Below are 26,877 nucleotides of genomic sequence, written 5' to 3'. Positions count from 1 at the left end.
GGTTTGACAAAGACTGCTCTAAGGCACTAAGGGAGTTGAAATGCTGCCTTAAGCTAAAACCAAGGGACCCTCAAAATATTAGGGTGTGCAGAGAAAAATATAAAAAAGAGACCAAAAGGAGGAAACTCGCCCTGCAGGCAGAAGCATGGGCAGATTTAAGAGAGGCAGGGGAAAAAAAGGATCTTGCGGGCTTTTGGAGAATCATTAATAGACCGACTTTTCAAGAAAATGATTCCCCGGATATAGGGGCTAACATCCTGCCGGAGCAGTGGGTCACACACTTTAGGGGTTTATATAACCATGAGCCCGGTACCCCTGTAGAGCCACCGGTAACCCCAAGTCAGGTTTCCCCGGTAGTATTCACTCTTAAGGAGATTACTGCAGGGATGGAGGGTCTGACCAAAAATAAAGCTCCGGGTCCGGACGGGATTCCCCCTGACCTGTTTCTTAGCAATACAGATTTATGGGCCCCTCTGATGACCAGGGTCATAAATACTGCTATCTCTTGTGACTTGCCACCATCTTGGTCAAAAGCGATTATTGTGCCAATTTTTAAAAAGGGCAACAGGGACGACCCCAAGTGTTATCGGCCGATTTCCCTGATTGACGTATCGGCCAAACTTTTGGGTAGGGCAATCCTTAACAGACTGTCCGAGTGGACCGAGGAGAATAACATCTTCTCGGACACTCAATACGGGTTTAGGACAGGGAGGTCCACTAGTGACCAATGCCTAAACCTTTACATGCTGACTGCCAAATATACTCTGGCCAGTGATGAACCTATTTATATGGGATTCATGGATTTGGCAGCAGCATTTGACCACGTCAATAGAGGAAAGTTGTGGGACTTGATGTCAAGCATGGGGATTGAGAGTGGTTTAATCACAATATTAAGGGAATTGCACAGCGACACCACGGCCAAGGTTCGATTTAACAGGGAGGGAGGATTGTCTGACTCTTTTCCTTGTAAGAGCGGAGTCAGACAAGGTTGCATCCTTGCCCCTTTTCTGTTTTCCCTTTATATTAACAACTTGGAGCAGTTTCTTTTGGGTTTAAAGGCAGATTCCCCTGGGGTCGGGCCGAGGCATATCCCTGTCCTGCTTTACGCGGATGACGCGGTCTTGCTCGCGCGCACACCGCGAAGCCTACAAATCCTGATAGATGGGTTCGTTAAGTTCATGAGCACCCTGGATCTATCTGTTAACCTGGGTAAATCTTATGTGCTCCTGGCCGGCAAAAAACCTTCCTCTAAATTTACTTATACAATAGGCACCCATATTTTAGAGGAGGTTAAAACGTTCACTTATCTTGGAGTAACCTTCGATGGCGCTTTGCAGTTTAACTCCTTGGTGGCGGAACGTTGTAGCAAAATGATTGCCTCTAATGGGGCAATAGCAGGATACGGCAGGAGGTTAGGTAGATGGAGCCTGGAACAGGTGGTGAACTTGTATTGCTCCGTATCATGTTCCAAAGTAATCTATGGGGCAGAAGTATGGGGCTTTGTGAACACTACTAGAATCCAACAGGAAGAAAATAAATATCTGAAATCTATCCTGAGGGTGCCACCCAGCACCGCTGGAATCATAGCTCATAGGGAGCTAGGGAGGCCATACTTGGATGACCTGTTAAAACTTAGGCCAATTGTGGCCTGGCTAAAAATATGGGTTAATCCAGATGCGCATCTAAGCAGAGAAATTTTATTGGACTGCTTAGATAGGACTAATTGTATGCGCATCCCCTGGCTTAAATATGTGAAAAACACTCTTGAGGATTTAGGTTTTGGAAACCTTTTCACGAACCCTACAACAATTTCAGCCCAGCACAAGAAACAAGTAGGGGAAATTTTCCTAGAGCGGAAAATCCAATGCAGAGCTGAGGCTGAAAGAGTTAAAAAGACTGTGAGGGCTCATAATCTGGTGAAGAGTGTGGAGGGTATGGAGCCTTATCTGTACCTCATGCATAATGCACAGGATAGATTTCTTATGTGCCGTTTCAGACTGAATTTACTTCCTTTTATGTTGGCTTCACCAGCAGGTTTCTCCACGTCAATTGAGCAGAAGGGACCCTGCGGCTGCGACAATAGGTCTCCGCAGGACTCCCTCCATTTTGTTTTGCTTTGTCCCTATTTTTCTATGCCCAGGCGCAGTTTTCTTGTAAATATTTTAAAAAATGCCCAACAGGAACATGCTAGGGATGCATTAGTCTTCTTGCAAAAAGCCTCCGATCCCCTAACCTTGTGTTGTATTATGAATTTTATTAAGGTTGCGGTCCGATTAAGGATGACTAGGGGTTAGGAATGAAAGATTTTGGATTTTTTATTCTAAGTTTATGGATCTGTACATCGGTATTTTTACTTGTATTAACTCTGTATAAGGATCTTGATTAATGTTTAATAACTTTTTATCAATGTATATATATATGTGCTTTTATGGTGTTTTTTAATCACCGAATAAAGATTCTTAATTAATTAAATTATTACTAAGTTCTTTCAACCAAGAGCAGTCCCAAATCGGGGTCTGCCTCGAGGGTCTATGTGTCCATCCTGTAGCTGTCGAGGCCCTCTTCCATGCTCCCAATGTAAGTCTAGTGGCCGGTAACAGCCTGGCTTGTCCCTTCCCCTCATATATGTAGTGTAAGCAATTGTGCGTGCCCATAATGTACCTTTCTAATGCATAAGTGGGGTGTGTGGCTGGTGCATGCACCCATTCATTGATGGGAGCCAGGTGTTCCGCCCAGTAATAGGCCTCCAGGTCAGGAAGCGAGATCCCCCCATCGTACTGGTTTCTCTGTAGGGTCGCCAGCGCAACCCTGGGATGCTTCTCTAACCACAGGTAGGACCTCAGTTCCGCATGAACTTCTCGAAAAGTCTTGGGCTGCACTAGGCAGTATTAATTTTGAAATGCGTACAGAAATCTTGGTAGTGAGATCATTTTGAACATGGCCGCCCTTCCAAGAATTGTCAGGGGAAGTAATTGCCATCTACTTGCATCTATTTTAAAGTTACTAACAATATGGTTGATATTGCGGTCGTAGGAGATGTTCCTGTCTGTTGTTATAAATATCCCGAGGTATAGAAATCCCTCACTGGTCGTCTGCAATCTTTCTGGCAACTGAGGCCACTCTGTCCGTCCCCGGGGATCGTAAAGTGTCGACTTGTGCCAATTGATTTGATATCCAGATCTGGCCCCGTACTGGTCCAGTTCACTGAAGAGCGCCGGTATGGTAGTCTCCGGCTGCGTCACATACAACAACACATCATCTGCATAGAGGGACAGTTTCTCCTCCTGTAGCCCTGTCTGCCCCACTTGGAATCCCGTCACCCTAGGGTTCTGCCTAATCGCGCACGCCACGACCTCGATTGATAAGGCAAACAGAAGGGGCGACAAGGGACAACCTTGCCGGGTTCCCCTTTTTATGGGAAAGGCCCTGGACATCGTACCATTTACCCTGACTCGTGCACTAGGGCCTGAGTAGAGTAGGCGAACTTTGCGTCTAAACTTGGGCCCAAAGCCCAAATGCTGCAGGACTCCCTCCAAGAAGGGCCAATGTACTGCATCAAACGCCTTTTCAGCGTCCAAAGACAGGAACCAATGGGGCTCCGTCCTACCTTCCACTTCACAGAGCCAGTTATGTGTCCTACGGAGATTATATCTAGTCGCCCTTTCCGGGATGAACCCTGTCTGGTCCATATGTACCAGACGCGGTATGACTCATCTCAAGCGAAGAGCCAGAACAGTTGCATAGAGCTTTGCTTCGACATTCAGCAGGGAGATGGGGCGGTAAGACGCGCAGTCTTCTGCAGGCTTTCCTGCCTTATAGATTGGGACAATTGTGGCTGTCTGAGGTCCAAAAGGAATTGACCCTCCTTCTCGGCATCCCGGAACAGGCCTAAAAGGTGTCTGATCAAAAGGTCTGCCATCTTCTTGAAGAACTCCGCTGGGAATCCATTGGGGCCTGAGGCCTTACCTGCACGAAGTTTTGTCAGTGCTACCGTAGCCTCTTCCTCCGTAACATCGGCCTCTAAGTCCTCGCAATCTGCCTCCTCAAGCTTCAGGATATCAATAGTTGCTATATATTTCAACGCGTCCTCCCTGGACCCCAGATCACGGGCCTCATAAAAGGTCCCATAGTAGTCAGCGAAAGCGTCTGCTATCTCAGCATCAGTACATGCCCACGTATCCGGACCAACCCTTACTCTTTCCACCCATCTCTCATCGTTCTCTTTCCTACTTAACCACGCCAGAAGCTTTCCGAACGTATCGCCCACATCATAGATGCGGTGTAGGGTAGCCAGTGCCTGTGTCTTGGCCTCCCCCGTCACTAATTGTTTATACTGGGCTTGGACATCAACATTGTGCCAATGTTGTCAACATAATGACCAGGATGTCCACAATATGTCAGTAATAGCCAATAATATGCGTGGTACGGCCACCATTATGTCTGTACTGGTGAGCTACCAGTAGCTGTAGGGTTTCTCAATGGAGACCTCTGGTCTACACCATTGAGCTGTTTACTGTATGGTGATTTTGAATATCCAACAAAAATGGACACTAACACAGACTGGATGTACTCCTCTAAAAAATATCCTGTGCTGCATCATCCGCATTCTTCATGCAAAAACAGAGAGTTAAGGAGATTAATTAATGTTCATCAAATATTAAGCCTGTGTGCCCTACACCGCAGTATTAAAGCCAAGGAATCCTGGTTTCAGGGCTCCATATGGTGCGAGGCCAGAGAGACCTATAAGTCAGAGGGTGGAAGGATTCACCACTTGTTCCCTTGCATCACTCTCAGACTCCACCATCACTCTGTGTTCAGCACAGCACGTCCTCTGTATTCCACAAGGTCTATTAGGCATTGCAGCAGGCTTCTCCCTCTGCTGCTGCAGCGCAGATGTGCTAAATGGGTTGCCCAGATATTCAAGATTCCAAGGCTGGCATAGAATTCTACACAGGTAGTAGGCCTGTCCCACCACTCCCTTTCTCTTCTCTGTGGGCAGACCCTACAAGCTAAGGGGCCCATTATGATAGCGGATAATCCGCATCCTCCGGGCCGGCGGAAGCCATCGCCGGCCCGGAGGATGCGGATTATCCGCTGCGGACTGAGAAAAGACCCCCCCGCCAGATTAGGATGGCTGGGGCATCTTTTTTCAGTGCGCCACTTTTCCGCCGCGGTCGCCTTCTGACCGCGGCTGAAAAGCTCTAACATGGCTGGCGGTGTCTATCAGACACCGCCAGCCATATTAGGATGGCTGTGCTCCTATGCCTTTCCACGGCGGCATTTCCGCCATGGAAAGGCATACGGTGTTTACTTTGGGGGCCCGTTGCGGGCCCCCAGGGGTGAAGGGAGGTGCACATGGGGGGTACCTATGGACCCCCTGCCTTTGCGTGCACGAAGTGGCAGGCACCACGCGGTGCCTACAGCTTTGTGCATGCAAAGGTAAACATGCCTTTTTTAACATTGCGACGTGTGCTGCTTCAAGCAGCACCCGCCGCAATGTTAAATATACAGGATGTGACCGCCAGGGTGGCGGTCACATCCTAATTAGCACGGAGGGACCGCCGCTGCTCCTGCGGACGGTCCCTCCTCTTCCGTCCGCCATCCTAATAGGCCCCTAAGTTTGGAGGGAGGTAACACAGAGCCCAGCTCACTGCAGGGCAGGTCAGTAAAGATTGAAGATGAACTAAAAATGTGGTTGTTCTACACGAATGGACTATCTATTTGAGAAAGAGATTTTCCACCAGTTTTTACAATTAATGTGTTGGACTACTCCAACACCAGTTACCCTCTGGTACAGTTAAATGTCCTAGAAGCGGCGTTTCTCTTTTGCGCCCAATTTTTATTGTTTACTATCTTTAACTTTTCCTATCAACCAGGACCTATGTCATATCCTCTTATCTGCCACTTTTCTGGTGGATACTTGTATCAACAGATTCCTCACCTCTTGAACCTTCCTTGGTTCCAAACTGGATACTGAAACTTGAGAGGCCAAATAAGACGCTACCCCAGCAAGCTCAATTATTCTGTATTCAATGATGAAACAATGAATTTACATCTTGGGAGACAGGTACATAGAAATGAAACAAAGCAAAAAAAAACTGTGAACAGAGGTATAGTTAATCACACTCCTTCAGTTCACAGCACAAACATCAACTCCCAGTTAGTGTAGCAAACAACCAAACGTAATTAATAAGCAGTGGTCGAATGTTGGTGACAACGTAACACTGTAGGAGATGATGGAGGTGTCGACGTTTCGGTCTAGTGTGCAGTCGTCATGTAGACCATCATCAGGACTAAACATTTCATTGCAGAAAAAACTCCCTAAATTAAAAATGAAACAGAATTACTAAGAATACATCAAACGATTAAATAATTCAATTAAAAAACTCATTAAAAAACTCCATGTGTTAGACTGAACCTATATTGTCTATTTATAACCAAGCATTTTACCCCTTCCTGGTAAAGCTCGGTGTTCAACATCATTCAACAGTTTAACTTTAAATAAAATCACAAATTAATCATTGTACCACAGTTATTGCATTCCATCTTGATAATAAAAACCATGAAAAAATGTCTTGAAATCTTGAAAACAGTGTTGCTATACAATAAACTGTACACAGTTACAAACTCGAAAACGGGCACATGGTCAGATTTGTCAATTGTCTGTGCTCGAAATAGTTGGACAATTACTTAGGTTAATGATTGATCACTACATCACAACTCTTGTGTCCAACTTCAAAAGGGTCTCTTGGTTGCAAACCAATGTTGTTTTCATAGAGTAGAATATATACAATTTAACAGCAGACACCTACAAGAGTAGCGGCATTATAGATCTTACTCAAACAAACAATTTAAAAAAGAAACATCAAACAGTGAGTTTGTCACCTGAAATTTCAGAAGAATATGTAAAAGACCACAGATGAAGGGGAGGGTCAATGGATGATTGAATCAGTTCTGAAAGGAATAAAAGATTCCATTAGATGGGGGACTGCATATTATGAAGGAACCCCCAACAAAAATGAATGAAAACATACCTATTATTCTGATGTTGGGGAACAAAATACCGTTGTAGGAAGACCCACCAATTAATGATTGAAAATGCAGCGTCACTTCGTATTTCTGAGAAGGGAGATGGAAACCGAATTTTAAAGTATGATATGTCAGCAATAACAGATATACTTTATGCACTAAGTAGACAGACCTCTGTGGAAGTCTGGGGAATATTTGTATGATATTTGGGTTTGCACACTAAAATAAAACGAGTTATAGAACAGACAAAAGTGTCAAGGGTAGCGACCAATAGGCACAGAATGTGTCTGCGTGTAAACAAAACGTCAGGACACTTAAACACATGACAGGTCGATGTGTATCCAGGTGAGATGTGGCATGGCAATCACATAGTTAAATGTGATCGAAATTAAAGAAAACAGACTATGTCTGCATGTAACTTTGAAAAGGATGTATTACTCTACATATAGACGCTAACAGTTTGTCATGTAGCAAAAAGTCCGGCTTAATTACAAAAAATCTCTAGGTGACGCTAAAGTTACCAGGAACAGTCTTGCATGCAATATTTAAAAGGGTCTTGTCTAGCTAGCGTCATATGCTTACTTAGTCAATCGAAGAACAGCGTCCTTAGTCAGCAAGCGGGATCGTCGGTGGTACGGGCTGGCCTGGGTCGTGGTTTATAAAGACAATGACCCGGAAGCAAATCAGTGATACGAAAGTAAAGAAGGACTCGGGCCGTCTTACTTAGATGTTTGTAGCAACAGTCGCCATGTTGGTGAAGAGGATTACCGATTAAGACAGAATATAAAAAAATAAATAAAAAAAAGGGGGGATTGTCATGTGTCTAAAACAAGTCCGAGCTAATTCAGGGAAATAAGGTGCCGATTCCGAATCCAAACTCTGGTCAATCAAAACATGCTCTGTAATAAACATAATAAGTGTGGCGTGGCTCAATTGCTAACCTAAGATCACTTTGAAGTTTGGCCCTCCTGGGGAATTTATATAGCAGTCTAACAATAGAAATATATCGGCGAAATTTCAAATGACAAACCAAGCATGTACATAAATATATAAAGAGACAGCGTGATATTGAATACAACATACAGAGAAATGCATGCAAATCCTCAATTCATTTCACCATGTGTACTAAAGTCATTACTAGGTGTCTTGCCAAGTGGATCTTGTAGTAATTCATGTAAGGCAGGCAAGTGCATGCCATTCTGTACTAGAATTGAGACCAAATTTAACTGATTCAGCTAGACAAATCCAGCGTTGTTCTTTAAGTGATAGCAAGTGGTCCACATTGGGTTGTCTTATTGAGGGCTTTACTACCTCAACTACCCACCACTTTAGTTCATTTTCACTATGTTTTATAGCAGAGTAATGATCTACAAGGGGAGCATTCTCAGTATGACAGCGAATTCTCGACTGATGTTGCAGAATTCGTTTTTTAATAGGCTGGGTTATTTTGCCAAAGTATTTCATGCCACAAGGGCATTCAATACAATAGACAACGTTTGTTGTATTGCAGTTAGAGAAGTTCTTCAATACGAAAGTCTTATTGTTCAAAATGAATTGTTTGGTATTGGCCGTAGTGGTACATGCTGTACAGTGGTTGCATTTATAGTGTCCTATTAAAGGACTCAATTGTCGCATATTGTCAACCAAATGGTTGTCTTTATTTTGATAGGCATGAACCAGCCTATCTCTTAGATTCCTCCCTCTTTTGAACGCAAACATTGGCTTATCGACCAGTTCCGGTAGATCTGAGAGGAGAGGCCAATGTTTGGTGTTCGTTTTCTTGATAGAATTGCTTGACGTGCCAAAGGTAGTGACACAAACAAGTTTTGGTTGCGTTGTTTTAACTTTTACTTGAAGAAGTGATTCTCGGTCATTATACCAAGCTCGCTTCAGTGAACGTTTCAGTAGTCTATTGGGATAACCACGTGCGAGCAATTTCAGTTTGAGTTGTTGTGCTTCTTTAAAGTAATCAATTCTCCTGGAGCAATTTCTGCGCAGGCGCAGAAATTGCCCAAAGGGTAACCCATCGCGTAGGGCTTGAGGGTGACAACTGTTGTATCTAAGTAGGGTGTTTTTGGCAGTGGGTTTGGTCTACAGCCATCTACTTCCAGACAGCCTTTTTTAGGGCAAGGTCAGAGGGGACAAGGCCCACCCTCACGAGGCCACCAGAGACAATCACGCAGAGGATGGGGACGCAACAACTACACCCCGGGTTACCGACGCATGAGGAACCAATACTACGAGTGGTAGATAACACTGTAAGTTTACCTATTTTTAATCTATCTAGACATACTTTGACAACTACAGAAATATCTGTCCTCTCATAAGGTCTTGCTTTTGTTCCTACATATAAAAACGAACTTTTTTCCACCAAGTTAGAACTCTACAAGTTCTTCAGATCGATTCGCCTTAAAAAAAAATTCTCGAACAAAATTGAGATCCCATGTTTTGATGTGACCGGTCTACGTCCTAATTCTACCTTTTTTCCGCCAAATAACCTAGTAGCCAAAGAAATCATCACGTTTGAAAATGCTGTGATGACTGAAATAGAACATCTATTTAAACACCCTAAATGGGTTCCTTACAATATAAATAAAGAGCAGCAACAGGCCTTATTTCATCTACAATCCCTCCCTGATACCATCTTTAAGCCAGCCGACAAAGGAGGAGGTATAGTATTATGGGATGAAAAAGCCTACAATAACGAACTCCAGAAACAACTATCAGTAATATCCAACTACCGGAAATTACCAGGTAATCCAACTTCCAAACTAGAGAGAAAAATTCACGATCTATCTCGTAGTGGTTTCAATGGAGGCTGGTTAAGTGAAAAAGAGGCATCTTTCTTCATCAACAAAGCGCCCACAGTCCCGGCAATCTACATACTGCCAAAAGTACATAAACATCAGACCTGCCCTCCGGGACGTCCAATTGTGTCAGGGTGTAATTCCATCTTGAAACCCCTGGCTCAATATGTAGACTTTTTTATTCGCCCTTTTGCAACTGAGAACAAAAACTACATCAGAGATACAATGGCTGTGATTAATAGCGTAGAAAATACTCCCTTTGACAGTGATTTAGAACTTTTGGTGTCTATGGACATTGAAAGTCTATATACAAACATCCCGCAAGAAGATGTCCTGACCATTCTGTTTACACTTCTTGAAGGTAGACCAAGACCTCATCAAGTTCCATCTGATTTTATCATTGAATGTTTACGCATTCCTTTATGTGAGAACTTTTTCATCTATGACAGGACCTTTTACCAACAACTAAAAAGCGTGGCTATGGGCGCAGTTTTTGCGCCGGACATAGCTAATATATACGTTTCTGACTTTGAGGACAAGTTCATCAACAGCATCAATAACCCCTTCGCAGCCCAGCTTCGTTGCTCGCTGCGTTATATAGATGACATCTTTTTCATTTGGCATGGTAACTCCGAAGAATTAGCCAACTTTCATGCATGGATTAACTTAAGAAACAGCAACTTACAGTTCACAATGGTCTCCAACAACCAGAGTATGGATTTCTTGGATATCTCCATTAAGGTGAATGAGGAAAATATGCTATATACCACTCTGTATACCAAACCCACTGCCAAAAACACCCTACTTAGATACAACAGTTGTCACCCTCAAGCCCTACGCGATGGGTTACCCTTTGGGCAATTTCTGCGCCTGCGCAGAAATTGCTCCAGGAGAATTGATTACTTTAAAGAAGCACAACAACTCAAACTGAAATTGCTTGCACGTGGTTATCCCAATAGACCACTGAAACGTTCACTGAAGCGAGCTTGGTATAATGACCGAGAATCACTTCTTCAAGTAAAAGTTAAAACAACGCAACCAAAACTTGTTTGTGTCACTACCTTTGGCACGTCAAGCAATTCTATCAAGAAAACGATCACCAAACATTGGCCTCTCCTCTCAGATCTACCGGAACTGGTCGATAAGCCAATGTTTGCGTTCAAAAGAGGGAGGAATCTAAGAGATAGGCTGGTTCATGCCTATCAAAATAAAGACAACCATTTGGTTGACAATATGCGACAATTGAGTCCTTTAATAGGACACTATAAATGCAACCACTGTACAGCATGTACCACTACGGCCAATACCAAACAATTCATTTTGAACAATAAGACTTTCGTATTGAAGAACTTCTCTAACTGCAATACAACAAACGTTGTCTATTGTATTGAATGCCCTTGTGGCATGAAATACTTTGGCAAAACAACCCAGCCTATTAAAAAACGAATTCTGCAACGTCAGTCGAGAATTCGCTGTCATACTGAGAATGCTCCCCTTGTAGATCATTACTCTGCTATAAAACATAGTGAAAATGAACTAAAGTGGTGGGTAGTTGAGGTAGTAAAGCCCTCAATAAGACAACCCAATGTGGACCACTTGCTATCACTTAAAGAACAACGCTGGATTTGTCTAGCTGAATCAGTTAAATTTGGTCTCAATTCTAGTACAGAATGGCATGCAATTGCCTGCCTTACATGAATTACTACAAGATCCACTTGGCAAGACACCTAGTAATGACTTTAGTACACATAGTGAAATGAATTGAGGATTTGCATGCATTTCTCTGTATGTTGTATTCAATATCACGCTGTCTCTTTATATATTTATGTACATGCTTGGTTTGTCATTTGAAATTTCGCCGATATATTTCTATTCTTAGACTGCTATATAAATTCCCCAGGAGGGCCAACCTTCAAAGTGATCTTAGGTTAGCAATTGAGCCACGCCACACGTATTATGTTTATTACAGAGCATGTTTTGATCGACCAGAGTTTGGATTCGGAATCGGCACCTTATTTCCCTGAATTAGCTCGGACTTGTTTTAGACACATGACAATCCCCCCTTTTTTTTTTTTTTTATATTCTGTCTTAATCGGTAATCTTATTCACCAACATGGCGACTGTTGCTACAAACATCTAAGTAAGACGGCCCGAGTCCTTCTTTACTTTCGTATCACTGATTTGCTTCCGGGTCATTGTCTTTATAAACCACGACCCAGGCCAGCCCGTACCACCGACGATCCCGCTTGCTGACTAAGGACGCTGTTCTTCGATTGACTAAGTAAGCATATGACGCTAGCTAGACAAGACCCTTTTAAATATTGCATGTAAGACTGTTCCTGGTAACTTTAGCATCACCTAGAGATTTTTTGTAATTAAGCCGGACTTTTTGCTACATGACGAACTGTTAGCGTCTATATGTAGAGTAATAAATCCTTTTCAAAGTTACATGCAGACATAGTCTGTTTTCTTTAATTTCGATCACATTTAACTATGTGATTGCCATGCCACATCTCACCTGGCTACACATCGACCTGTCATGTGTTTAAGTGTCCTGACGTTTTGTTTACACGCAGACACATTCTGTGCCTATTGGTCGCTACCCTTGACACTTTTGTCTGTTCTATAACTCGTTTTATTTTAGTGTGCAAACCCAAATATCATACAAATATTCCCCAGACTTCCACAGAGGTCTGTCTACTTAGTGCATAAAGTATATCTGTTATTGCTGACATATCATACTTTAAAATTCGGTTTCCCTCTCCCTTCTCAGAAATACGAAGTGACGCTGCATTTTCAATCATTAATTGGTGGGTCTTCCTACAACGGTATTTTGTTCCCCTACATCAGAATAATAGGTATGTTTTCATTCATTTTTGTTGGGGTTTCCTTCATAATATGCAGTCCCCCATCTAATGGAATCTTTTATTCCTTTCAGAACTGATTCAATCATCCATTGACCCTCCCCTTCATCTGTGGTCTTTTACATATTCTTCTGAAATTTCAGGTGACAAACTCACTGTTTGATGTTTCTTTTTTAAATTGTTTGTTTGAGTAAGATCTATAATGCCGCTACTCTTGTAAGTGTCTGCTGTTAAATTGTATTTATTCTACTCTATGAAAACAACATGGGTTTGCAACCAAGAGACCCTTTTGAATTTGGACACAAGTGTTGTGATGTAGTGATCAATCATTAACCTAAGTAATTGTCTAACTATTTCGAGCACAGACAATTGACAAATCTGACCATGTGCCCGTTTTCGAGTTTGTAACTGTGTACAGTTTATTGTATAGCAACACTGTTTTCAAGATTTCAAGACATTTTTTCATGTTTTTTATTATCAAGATGGAATGCAATAACTGTGGTACAATGATTAATTTGTGATTTTATTTAAAGTTAAACTGTTGAATGATGTTGAACAACGAGCTTTACCAGGAAGGGGTAAAATGCTTGGTTATAAATAGACAATATAGGTTCAGTCTAACACATGGAGTTTTTTAATGAGTTTTTTAATTGAATTATTTAATCGTTTGATGTATTCTTAGTAATTCTGTTTCATTTTTAATTTAGGGAGTTTTTTCTGCAATGAAATGTTTAGTCCTGATGATGGTCTACATGACGACTGCACACTAGACCGAAACGTCGACACCTCCATCATCTCCTACAGTGTTGTGTTGTCACCAACATTCGACCACTGCTTATTAATTACGTTTGGTTGTTTGTTACACTAACTGGGAGTTGATGTTTGTGCTGTGAACTGAAGGAGTGTGATTAACTATACCTCTGTTCACAGTTTTTTTTTTGCTTTGTTTCATTTCGATGTACCTGTCTCCCAAGATGTAAATTCATTGTTTCATCATTGAATACAGAATAATAATAATTTTTTCAGAAATATTAATTTTCTCCGTGTGTTCCCTTTTATTATCCTTCCTTTGATTAACTCTAGTTTAAAACAAAGTGTGATACTCTTTTGATACACCGGAGTTTGTTACGTATGTATGACTCACAACTAAGTCTCTCCGCTCTTAAATAAGTCCCTTGTAGCACACTGTGACTTTAAACATTCAGTGCCCAAGCCTACAAGGGTTGATTGGGTTTCCCCTGCCTTTTATACACCCCAGCAAGCTGACATCCTTTCCTTTTACTCTATGCCGTCCGAGGCAAATCCGCAGAAGATTTGTATTTGCAGTGACAATGATTGGTGTTTAGGTGCCCTGTCAGCAACTAGTTTTGTTAAGCATTCTGTTTGGCCTTCTCTCATCTTCATCTTTCTCTGGAAAGCATCTGGATGCCTTTGAGGGACCAGAGTTAGCTCACAAAGGGATTCTGAGATGATGGCTCTGCGGTTGGGATTGCCTTTGTTGATAATTTTATTTCTGCCCATTTGAGGGGCGATCCCTCCAGCCTGCTCCACTCCCACCGGAGGGGCAGGTTCCATTTACCACAACCTGCTCCGTTACTTTGGGGTCATCCTGTGACTCTGCTCCTGCCCAAGTGTGTAAATGCCCGGCCCTAGAGACAGGGAGGCTATTTCTGCTTATTATTCATTGTCTTTGAAGGGGTTCTACTTGTATTTTCATTTTATCAGTGGGAGTACACCTAGTTCAAGTTCAACTTTGATTTTTTGACCCTCCCTTCAGAGGACACCCTCTCCATCTGTTCTGATGTAAGGTGGCTGCAGCTTTGGAATTGCCCCTCCCCCGCCTGGCTGGCGCATTTATAGGTATCACAACATCATAACCGACGCTACCGATGTGGAAGACATCATGCGGAGCCAAATGCAGCCACCCGACGCAGCGTGCAATGGGTATTTCTCTGCAAAAGTTTCTGGATCCACCTGACGCCTGGTTAATTTAAAGATAAGAATCTGCTGCTAGATAGTCTGTACCAGATAATGCGTTACCAAAAGTAAGTAACTTGTCCTTTCTGCGTCTAAAGTTGTTTAAATAAAGACAGGCACAAACATCTGTACCATGTAATGCCTTAATGGCTTGACCAGTAAAGGATCTGGAGTTGGAATCAATGTTCGCCTTCTGTCACGGGATAGCTATTTCAAGTTTCTAGATCCGTTCTGGAGCTTTGGAGGATTCATGAAGTTATGAATCTGCAGGTAAATCGAGTAACCACCAAAAATAATGTTTCCATAGATGTTCTTCTTTCCCTTCTGAAGATGGAGGCTACTTGATGTTGCAGGCAGCTACCTACTGGCCCAGAAAGATTGGCAGGCTGAGCGACCATACTGATTCTGGAAACAAGGCCTGGTCTGCCACTCATCTTTGAAAGGGGTAGAGAGTGTACATTTAACGTTCTCAGTAGTCTCTCGGGTCATTAAAGGTGCTTTATGACTGAATGATAGCTTAGTGACAGGTCCGTGTGTTTGATACTTTTAGTATGATAGACGTGGTAGCTTTAGTAACTGTACATTTGTTGATTCTTGATGTTGCAAGGAACACAACCTGGATTTGTAGCTGCATTTGTTCCCCGCAGAGTGGAGGGTTTTATAGTGCAGAGGATGCAGACTCTTATCCAACATCCCAATCCACTGAAAAGAAGGAGGGGGCATTCTGTGTATGGACTGCAGCAGAAATTCGGGATCTACTACCAGACGTTGTCCCAGAAGCCATAGGAAAAACAATGGCTGATATCCTGATGTATTACTATGGAGTGAAAGAAGAAGGGAACGTCAGCCAAGCCCAGGTAAGATTGGGCATTGTGACAGAACTAACTCGTGCACCTCACTTCTCAGACAAGACATATGCTCACTCACAGCTGGGGTTGTGAGCTGGGAGTTGATAGAGCTATTTATTACCTGTGATTTCTCTTCTTGCTTTTTAGGACCCTCGTGGAGAACTAGTGGGAAAGAATGTGTTGATTCAAAGATACTCACTAGAGTTGACTGCGGCCAGATTTCATTTGGACTTGGGTCACCTGAACACCATATTGAGCAGTTGCCGGGAAAAGCTTTTTGAGGCTCGCAAGAGTCGACCAAAACCTGATCTGGATACCAAGATGGTCGCTTCGTGGATTGGTAAGGAACTACCATTGAGAATCTCTGCAGGCATGCGTCTGTCAGTACCTCTTAATAACAAGTATGAATGGCTTATAACTGTAGTGATTGCCCCATGTGTGAAGGAGTGTTTATTGAAATCCAGAGGATTGATTTCAAGTGCCATTTTATAGTCCAGTAAGAATGGCAAGGTTCTAGTTGAAACTGTTGGTTTAATATGTGTAGAGAATACCTAGTGTTTCATCTGCGGAGCTTTATGCGATGCGCGCCCCTTGCATGCCAACAGTGGTGCAGTAAGGATGTTCAGTAAGTTTATCTAATGATGGACTCCGTATGATTCACCACTGGATATAGTTTGCTTTGGTCAGATGTTGCATGAAGTGATTTCCATATTTGTCATTCACGTGGCAATGTTTTGGATTTATTCTGTGCCACTAGCAGGTTGTAGCTGTGACAAATACCGAGCCTGTCACTGGTGGCGCTGCATTTCAAGTGTACCATTTAGTAGAACATATCACTCACCCATGTACTATTGGTGTATACTATGCAATTAAATGAATCCCCGGATGCCACAGGTAGAACGATATGTAAGGTAAAACTGTTGTGCCATGGATGGAACTGTACGTGAGGTGAATCCCTGGTGAGCCATTGGTAGAGCAGTATGGGAGGTGATTTACTAAGATGTCCTTTGTACGTTAAAGATGAATCGCCGCTGTCCCGTTGATTGAACCGTGCGAGAGGTGACTACCTTCGGTGCTACTGGTGGAACAGTCTTGGAGGTGAATCCAAGCAGGAGAGTAGGTTAATTACTTCATGGATAAGTCCAGTTTGTTATCTATGAAAATGATTCTGTTTGTGACACGTGGCAGGTACTGACGGCTACCCGTCTGAACTCATCTGACAGTGACCTTGAATCAAATGTGATGCGATATGAAACTGCCAGCATTGCAGTCATCCTTGTGTGGTCGTTTTCCAGGTCACTGGAAGTTTATGCTGTTAAGTAAATACAAAAGTTAATGGCACGACATCAATACAAAAGTTAATGGCACGACATTTCTATCTTATAACACCCTAGAAATAAATAAAATAAAATAGACTGCAGTGAGAAAGCACTCGAGACTGCTGTCCTGAAAGAGACCGGTGGTACAAAAAAACAATTTGGAGCAGGCACTTCACAAGCTAGACTTGGCATTTGCCTACAGGCCGATAGCTAATTGCATACTTCTCTCGCTCGTCCATCTCGCGGTCCATTTACCATTGTGTTTCTCTCTATCTTCCCGTATTAATTATAGGGCTGTCTTTCCCTCAACTCCCATTGTTTCATTCTTCTTCCCTTTTTGTCTCTTATCAGGTCTCATGATTTCGGGGTTTGCAAGAAGTGGGGCGATTTTCGGCAAGAAGGACTATGTTAAGCAAGCAGTGAATGCTGCCACCTTCCTCCAAGAGCACATGTTCAATGCATACTCCGGGAAACTGCTGAGGACCTGCTACCAAGGAGTGCAAAACAATGTGGAGCAGATGTGAGTTAAAACGGAAATTAATATATGCTCGGTGTATTATGTGCCGGTCCACAGGACTCATTTCTTATCCGTAGAATGTATTTCTTCCGACTGCCATTGTTGCTAGATTTTCCCAAGCCCAAAGCTGTCCAAGTGCAAGCCCAAAATCAGCTCAAACAGCAGGCCAGTATTGGGCCAAAAACCAGGCCAAAATTGCAACTCAAATTATTATGCAAAAATAGTCTTCAGAACATTTTTAAGGGATATTTTCAAAATTTGATTCAACATACATATTGTAGGAGGAGATTTGGGCGCATGTGCGCTTTTTCAGTAATGCCTCAATTCAATTAATAAATACTCATTTTCATTAGCAGTCCCCACTGTGACTTATCTTGCACTTCAGTCACAACAGATCGAAATCTGAACCTGACATTAATGAACTAAACTCTACAAGAGCAGAGGTTCTGCCTTACTGAAATCTGAGAAAAGAAACCTCAATGTATTTCAGCAGTGTGGCTTCAATAACTTACAATAATAATCAGGGGGAGAATGGATCACTTGTCCTGTGAAATCAGGGTCTTTGTCGGATTAGAACCATATAAAAACCCTCATAAAACGTACACAGGCCAGTGGCGGTATGTCTTGATTCTCCGCCTGGGTGTAACATTACAGCATCATCATAGGGTTCTTAGATAGTTTGTATGCTGTCCTCCGCCTGGAGGTAGACCAACTGATTTTCAGTAGTGTCCAGAAATATAAGAACAGTGAAAAAGGTGCAAGTGCTCAGGTGCTGTGAATTAAAATTTTCGACATCACTATGTTGTGCGAAAATGTTATTCTGAGGAAGGTGATGTGAGAAAATAAGAACAAAACAGGTGCGTTTGTAGACCCACTTACCAGTCTACTGCATTATTGGGTCAACATGTTTCAGCCTTCTTGTAAATTCTAAAGGCTTTCTTCAGGACCAAAGTGCTTAGGAAGCTTGTTGTAACCCCTAATCATAGTGGTTAACTTACCACCAGCATTGTGAATTCAGATCAGTAGTATCTGGAATTATAAGAAAAAAAGATATAAGTAGTATCATAGTTCTTAGATTTGTACCCTATATGTCTGAGGTAATATTATTTAGTATCACCGATATATTAATAATGCTGTTGCGTTTTAAAATGCAGATTAATCAAGATAAAAATCTTAATGCACCTTGTTAGTCTCCATTAGGAAGGCGTACGAGGTAGCATAGCAGTTTTAAAATTGGCGAATAGGGCAGGTAGTATATTAGTAAGTGCAAACATGTTTTATTGTGCATTCACGGGTCTAACTAGTATTAAGGCTAGAAGTCACCTTCTGGGATAATTATTATTCTGCGTGTAGCGTTTGTGTGGTTAATCGCCAAGGTATACGCCCTTTCGGGGTCAACTCCATTGTTACAAACAACGCTAAAGCCCCAGGGACGATCGTTATAGTGCCAAAGTGAATCATCACGTTTATCATTCAGACGTCCTTATCTGTAGAGTGCAAGCAGTTTCTATTTTTAATCATTGAGGCTTCATGCCGTTAACAGAAAGCGAGAAGAATTAACAGTGAGAGTTTGCGGTCATGAATGAACTCAAACAATTACCTTTGTAATGTGTCATTACTTCATTCTTCAGGATTCCGCCGAGCAGTAAACGGCCTTGCTTTGAAATAGGCAAGAGTTAAAGTACCATATCTCTTACCTTAGTCGGAAACTTTAAAAGGATGTAAGTCAACAGCTTACCAGTACCGACAAGTCACTGACTTGTTCGGGCTCTGTGAGGCGTCCCGGTATACGCGGGGCCGCATAGAATGAGGATTTACATAGCGGTGGCTGTGGAAATGGTAATAGGACTAATCCACCCATGTTGGTTGGCAGCTTTGGTTGGCAGCTTTGGTTGGCATATGGCATTAAATACCTATTTAAAGCAATATGACTGCTTGTATGGTTAAAGATAAAGGCAATTACCTTACTAAAGTGTCACTAGATAATTGTCCGAATGATATTATTTCATTCATTGATGTATTTTGTGGGGAGTAACTTTGCAAGTCAGTTGAAGCTAAGCACATATTGATAAAAGGGGATGTGTTGGTCATTCAAAAAGTACTGTGTCAACTTATCAGAAAGTTATGTTTGTCTTAGATACAGTCTGTAGTAGCTATGTGTCTTGTACATGATTTTACAGCGTGTTGGATACAGTCTGTAGTAGCTATGTGTCTTGTACATGATTTTACAGCGTGTGCCATGATTTTACAGCGTGTGCCAGGGGATAGTATCGTTCAGTCCCTCGCTGTCTGCCTTCAAGCGATGCACCCAACGTTGTTCCTTCTCAAAAAGGACACGTTTCGCGTTATGGGTCTTGGTGTACAGAGTCTCCAAGACTACCCATTGTAGATCCTCAGCCGAGTGATCTTTTTCAATGTCTGCTCATCTTGGTAGTCGGTCATTTACAATTGATGTTACTCTTGTGTTCACCAATGCGTAATTTCACTTTGCGACAAGTCATACCTATGTATCTGCTTTGACAAGGACATGTGATCAGGTATATCACATGGGTTGTGTTGCAGTTGGGATGTTGGCGCTATGTCCAGATAAAATCAGGCAATAGTTGCAGTTCTTTGGTATCTGCGGCAAAAAGGGGTTAGACTGGTTTGTATGTATTGTTGTTCAAAATGGCTTACCTACAACCCTGCCACACTTGAGGCAAAGGTACTTCCCATGGAAGTACCATGGCATTGTTCGTAGAGAGTCCCCTCAAATTCAAAATAATTTTCGGTGAGTGCTAACCTGCAACTTTAGAAGACAAAATGCTTCGGTGTATTGTAGGTCCACTCTCCAGTGAATAGGATGTTCTCCAGAGTATCCAGAGTTTTCTGTTGAGGGAGGCTGGTGTAGAGACTCTCTTGATCGAGTCCTACTAAGTACATGGTTCTTTCATTTTATGTTTGTTGTTGTAGTTGATTCAGGAGATCACGTGTGTCTTTCAGGTATGTTGGTGTATTTTGCACTAGTGGTTTCAAAAATTGGTCTGCAAACTGAGACATGGGTTCAAGTACTGACCCGATCCCTGAAACAATAGGGCGTCCTGGTGGCGGTGTTCTGTTTTTATGGATTTTAGGTAAAGAGTAGAAGTACAGTACACGTGGTGACTTGGTTTTGAAGAAATCAGCTTCATGTTTACAAATCCACTGGTTTACTTCTGCCTCTTCTATCATAAGGTCGACTGTTCTTTGCAATCTCCTCGTCGGATCGCAGCAGTTAGTTGATACGCGGATTGTGTCCTCCTGCCTGGGGTTACAGAGAGTCCTGTGGAGTTACTGTCATCTGGACACGCTGTGGCAGCAATTACCTGGGGAAAGTTCCTGATCGCGAGGAAGCAGTGCGGATGCCCGGGACTGCGAGGACCAACATTCTCTCCACTATCCACAGCTGGTGCCTCTTCCCGGGCGTGCTCCGCCCACTCCCCCTGCCTCATTACTGCTCGCGGCCCCCGCTTCGCGGTAGCCGCTCGCAGCAGTTAGTTGATACGCGTATTGTGTCCTCCTGCCTGGGGTTACAGAGAGTCCTGTGGAGTTACCGTCATCTGGACACGCTGTGGCAGCAATTACCTGGGGAAAGTTCCTGATCGTGAGGAAGCAGTGCGGACGCCCGGGACTGCGAGGACCAGCATTCTCTCCACTATCCACAGCTGGTGCCTCTTCCCGGGCGTGCTCCGCCCACTCCCCCTGCCTCATTACTGCTCGCGGCCCCCGCTTCGCGGGAGCCGCTCGCAGCAGTTAGTTGATACGCGGATTGTGTCCTCCTGCCTGGGGTTACAGAGAGTCCTGTGGAGTTACCGTCATCTGGACACGCTGTGGCAGCAATTACCTGGGGAAAGTTCCTGATCGCGAGGAAGCAGTGCGGACGCCCGGGACTGCGAGGACCAGCATTCTCTCCACTATCCACAGCTGGTGCCTCTTCCCGGGCGTGCTCCGCCCACTTTCCCTGCTGGGTCTTAATTGGAATCCCAATGCGCATCGCGGGACGCGCGCGGGACAAAGCCCGGGGCTAAGCCCGGGCAAAGGGCGGGCCATTTGAGGCCGTTAGAGAACGGTGGAGACCTGACCGGTCTACTCCCCCTAACGCTCGACTCCTTGGTTCTCTTATCGACCTGTTTGGCTGCTGAGATACTTGGAGCTGGTAAAATGGCCACTAGAGAAACAAGAAGCAAGGCCAACATTATGGCCTTAGGTACTTTGGATAACTTTCTAGTTAAGGCAAATACGGTGGTCAACAAGGGCCTTATTGTGTTGGAGAAGCAAATTGCGGAGGGTATAGCGCATTCAAGTTCGGCTTCACCGGGGTCATCATCTAATGTTAGGTCATCAATACTACTTGATGCCACACATTTATCACTCATGGACAGCATTGACCAAACCATAGAGTCTGTCCTACAACAGCTAAGGACACCAACTAACTCTCATAGGGATAAAGATCCACTACGTAACACGGTTGAGGTGGAATCTTCCCCTATTGATGAGCTAGTACCATCTAGGGCTCAGGGGGATGGTCTTACATTAACTGAACACATGGGTAATAGAGAAGACGCAGCCCCGAAAAGGAAAAGATCTAGGAAGTCCAAAGGCGCTAAAAGGGCTAAAGTTGACCCCCTAGTGAACAGTATTGAGGACAGCCTGGTTACCCCTGGAACATCTGCAACGGGGAACGATCTGGAAACGACATGCACTCCACCCCCCACTCTCGTTTCCAGTCACACTGGCCCTTTTGTTTTTGGCGGGGTAGTTCCCAATACCTCAGAGCACATTATAGGCTCACTCACTGGTATCTTTAAAAGTCTCCTGGATCCTCTTCTCCTTAAATTAGACTCTATAGAGGCTAGACTTTTAGCTATAGAAAGACTAGGTGGTAGTGGTGGTGATCAGCTAGGGTCAGGAGTAAGCACACGTGGAGGACATGTGGACAATGCTGGGACTTCTTATTCCCCTGGTGTTACAACTATTATGGCCCCTATTCCATCAATAGCTCCCACCAGGGAAAATATGAGTATAGCCCCGGTGCCACAGTTTGTTCCTGTACCCCTCCCTAGGCAATTGCCTCCGGTACCAACTGTAAGGAGGTCGAAGTTACCAGCTTCGGCCAGCTCACTTGGCCAGGAGAGACCTATGAATGAAACAGCTAGCTGCCCAATCCGGTCAGCTAGTTCTAATAACCGACGTAAAGCAGTTAACCTGCCTCCTGAGGCGGCAGCTTACACTGCGATTTTGATGGGGGTACCAGAGCTTCACAGTGACGTGGTAGAATCCTATGATTCTCTACGCAATAAGGTTATTAGCTGGTTAAGTATCCAAAGGCCCTTACCCCCTAATCTTAGAGGAGAGGTTCTTATGGTTAGAAGGGTCCCGTGGGTTGGGTACACCTCCAAGAAAAGTGTGGGGGACTGTATAATTGTTTCAAGAGTCCCCAGGTTGCTACCTATATCTGTAACTGGCTAGGAGGTTCAGGAAATACCTCTATAGAATTGGTTCCACTGTCATACTTTTATCCTAATGAAAGTCGATGGGTCGCACACTACTCCACCCACCAGCGGGTATACCCCAGGAGCATCACGGTAAATGCAGTTCTTCAAAGCGAGTGCGCTTGTCGTAGAATTCGAAGTGTATAAGCAAAGTTGCAGCACCAACTCTGGACACCGGTCCTGAAACCCGGGCCATGTCTCGGGTCCAGAGATCTTGGGGATAACGAGTAACCACTCGCACCAACTGTGGTGAACTACTTTTTACTCGTCCATCTACATGCACTACATGTACCAGAGTGCTAAGGGGCGACCCGGAGGAGAGGCTAGTGGTGTGCGATCCATCTTGGTTGTTCTTAAACGGCTCCCGTGAGCCTTGAGCTGACGAGCTCTTGGAGACGCAACTGCGCGCCGGAGAGGCATCAGGGCCTGTGAGGGTTACTTGGAGGCCTTCTCATCCACCCCAAACACTGCTCTGCTGACGAGGGAAACTGTCCCGAAACCCGGGCCATGTCTCGGGTCCAGAGATCTTGGGGATAACGAGTAACCACTTGCACCAACTGTGGTGAACTACTTTTTACTCGTCCATCTACATGCACTACATGTACCAGACTGCTAAGGGGCGACCCGGAGGAGAGGCTAGCGGTGTGCGATCCATCTTGGTTGTACTTAAACGGCTCCCGTGAGCCTTGAGCTGACGAGCTCTTGGAGACGCACCTGCACGCCGGAGAGGCATCAGGGCCTGTGACGGTTACTTGGCGCCCTTCTCATCCACCCCAAACACTGCTCAAGTGATGAGGGAAACTGTCCCGAAACCCGGGCCATGTCTCGGGTCCAGAGATCTTGGGGATAACGAGTAACCACTCGCACTAACTGTGGTGAACTACTTTTTACTCGTCCATCTACATGCACTACATGTACCAGAGTGCTAAGGGGCGACCCGGAGGAGAGGCTAGCGGTGTGCGATCCATCTTGGTTGTACTTAAACGGCTCCCGTGAGCCTTGAGCTGACGAGCTCTTGGAGACGCACCTGCGCACCGGAGAGGCATCAGGGCCTGTGACGGTTACTTGGCGGCCTTCTCATCCACCCCAAACACTGCTCTGCTGACGAAGGAAACTGTCCCGAAACCCGGGCCATGTCTCGGGTCCAGAGATCTTGGGGATAACGAGTAACCACTCGCACCAACTGTGGTGAACTACTTTTTACTCGTCCATATACATGCACTACATGTACCAGAGTGCTAAGGGGCGACCCGGAGGAGAGGCTAGCGGTGTGCGATCCATCTTGGTTGTACTTAAACGGCTCCCGTGAGCCTTGAGCTGACGAGCTCTTGGAGACGCACCTGCGCGCCGGAGAGGCATCAGGGCCTGTGACGGTTACTTGGCGGCCTTCTCATCCACCCCAAACACTGCTCTGCTGACGAGGGAAACTGTCCTGAAACCCGGGCCATGTCTCGGATCCAGAGATCTTGGGGATAACGAGTAACCACTCGCACCAACTGTGGTGATCTACTTTTTACTCGTCCATCTACATGCACTACATGTACCAGAGTGCTAAGGGGCGACCCGGAGGAGAGGCTAGCGGTGTGCGATCCATCTTGGTTGTACTTAAACGGCTCCCGTGAGCCTTGAGCTGACGAGCTCTTGGAGACGCACCTGCGCGCCGGAGAGGCATCAGGGCCTGTGACGGTTACTTGGCGGCCTTCTCATCCACCCCAAACACTGCTCTGCTGACGAGGGAAACTGTCCCGAAACCCGGGCCATGTCTCGGGTCCAGAGATCTTGGGGATAACGAGTAACCACTCGCACCAACTGTGGTGAACTACTTTTTACTCGTCCATCTACATGCACTACATGTACCAGAGTGCTAAGGGGCGACCCGGAGGAGAGGCTAGCGGTGTGCGATCCATCTTGGTTGTACTTAAACGGCTCCCGTGAGCCTTGAGCTGACGAGCTCTTGGAGACGCACCTGCGCGCCGGAGAGGCATCAGGGCCTGTGACGGTTACTTGGCGGCCTTCTCATCCACCCCAAACACTGCTCTGCTGACGAGGGAAACTGTCCTGAAACCTGGGCCATGTCTCGGGTCCAGAGATCTTGGGGATAACGAGTAACCACTCGCACCAACTGTGGTGAACTACTTTTTACTCGTCCATCTACATGCACTACATGTACCAGAGTGCTAAGGGGCGACCCGGAGGAGAGGCTAGCGATGTGCGATCCATCTTGGTTGTACTTAAACGGCTCCCGTGAGCCTTGAGCTGACGAGCTCTTGGAGACGCACCTGCGCGCCGGAGAGGCATCAGGGCCTGTGAAGGTTACTTGGCGGCCTTCTCGTCCACCCCAAACACTGCTCTGCTGACGAGGGAAACTGTCCAGAAACCCGGGCCATGTCTCGGGTCCAGAGATCTTGGGGATAACGAGTAACCACTCGCACCAACTGTGGTGAACTACTTTTTACTCGTCCATCTACATGCACTACATGTACCAGAGTGCTAAGGGGCGACCCGGAGGAGAGGCTAGCGGTGTGCGATCCATCTTGGTTATACTTTTATCCTAATGTACGTGACTTGACTGTGAGGAGGGACGATGGTTGGACAAGGGTTGGCTTTGCTGTTGATGGGTCAAGATACAGGCCCGCCCGCAATGCCATTCCCGCTTATGGCACCTAAGTACACCCGAATAGATTTAGCTGCCTTGATCAGGTTGATTGACTCTGTAAGGGTGCATCCCTACGATGTACCCGAAGTATTGCAAGTGAATCTGTAGGCGACACTGATGTCATCACTCGAGAAATTGTCCTAACCGCCCAGGAAGACTTAGTTCCTTCCCGCTCCCCGGGCCGAGCAAGTAATCTACCCTGTAATCCACCTGGACATAGCCCAACACCTGTAGTTCCGTCTGGTCCTAACTTAATACCTGCTGCCTTATCCCTCTTGGAAACAACATTGCAAGGGCCCGCAGTTCCATTACTAGAAATCGAATCAGAGAAAACTGGGGGGCTGGGAATAAAACCTACTGCCAAAACCCTAAAAGTCCTCTCCTGGAATGTGGCGGGTATTGTTAATAAATTACACACAAATGACTGGGATTCTTTAGTTGGCAGTAGTGATATTTGTCTTTTCCAAGAGACATGGGCCAGGGAACCCCTGTGTAGAGTAGGGTACGCAGTTTTTGAAATTAAAGCTAGGTGGAGTAGCAAAGGGAGGCCCTCGGGTGGTTTGGCGATTTGGGTAGCTAGTCACATTGGGTGTAATGCGGAGAATGTACCGACGTCTTCGCAAGACATACAGTGTGTTCTACTTAAGTGGCCTAATGTGCTAAATTTGGCAATCATTAATGTCTACTCTCGCCCAGTCAGTGTGGCCGCGGAGTCACCCACACTAGAAGAACTCTCGTCATTCTTGGGTCAACTCCCCACTGATTGTAAGATAGTGATGGGCGGAGATTTCAACTGCCACTTTGAACCACAGGAAGGTCTAAGGGAGGGTGCTCTTACTGCTGAAGATGACTTCTGGGGTGTACCGCCTTGTCAATCCCCTCACCCTAAATCTTGGTCCCCTCTCGCAGTACAACTTGTCCCTAACATTAAATTTTGCTCTAAGGGCTTGTAATGGACGTACCCCGTCTGACATCCCTTCATTGTGTACCTTCAATAGGAAGGACCATGAATCGAGGTTGGACTATATTTTTGTGGATACTGGTCTGCGGTCTAAGGTTCAAGATTTTAAGGTAATTGCAAGAACAGACAGCGACCATAACGCACTTTTATTATATATGGTACATCCTGTACCTGCAGGTGGGTTACTACCGAAAATCCCAGTGACGATCCAGGGAGTCTGATTCTTAGCTCTAATAGGCGTAGGGTAAAATGGGGGAAATTGGTTAATTCAGAAGAGAGCATAATCAAAATCTATGAATTAGCACTCCCCAAGCTAAATGATCTGGACGTATTAATTAATCAGCCCAGACCACCAAACTACAATGAGAAAGTAGCCCAAATCCATGTAG

General features: G+C 44.8%; 1 protein-coding gene across 8 annotated transcripts in view; it reads left to right on the top strand.

The window, feature by feature from the left end:
- Nucleotides 1-26,877, top strand: part of SPATA20 (spermatogenesis associated 20) — a 2,403,479-nt gene that overhangs the window by 1,426,345 nt on the left and 950,257 nt on the right. For all 8 annotated transcript variants that reach the window (XM_078654432.1, XM_078654437.1, XM_078654433.1 and 5 more), the window contains 3 exons: nt 15,325-15,534; nt 15,673-15,865; nt 17,196-17,364. In XM_078654432.1, the coding sequence (XP_078510558.1) occupies nt 15,325-15,534; nt 15,673-15,865; nt 17,196-17,364 (572 nt within the window). The remainder of the gene's footprint in view (nt 1-15,324; nt 15,535-15,672; nt 15,866-17,195; nt 17,365-26,877) is intronic.

Source organism: Lissotriton helveticus, chromosome 7 (assembly GCF_964261635.1).
Source record: "Lissotriton helveticus chromosome 7, aLisHel1.1, whole genome shotgun sequence".
NCBI classification, from domain to species: domain Eukaryota; kingdom Metazoa; phylum Chordata; class Amphibia; order Caudata; family Salamandridae; genus Lissotriton; species Lissotriton helveticus.
Note: the sequence above shows the minus strand (reverse complement) of the source record. Positions and strands in the feature narration are given on the sequence as shown.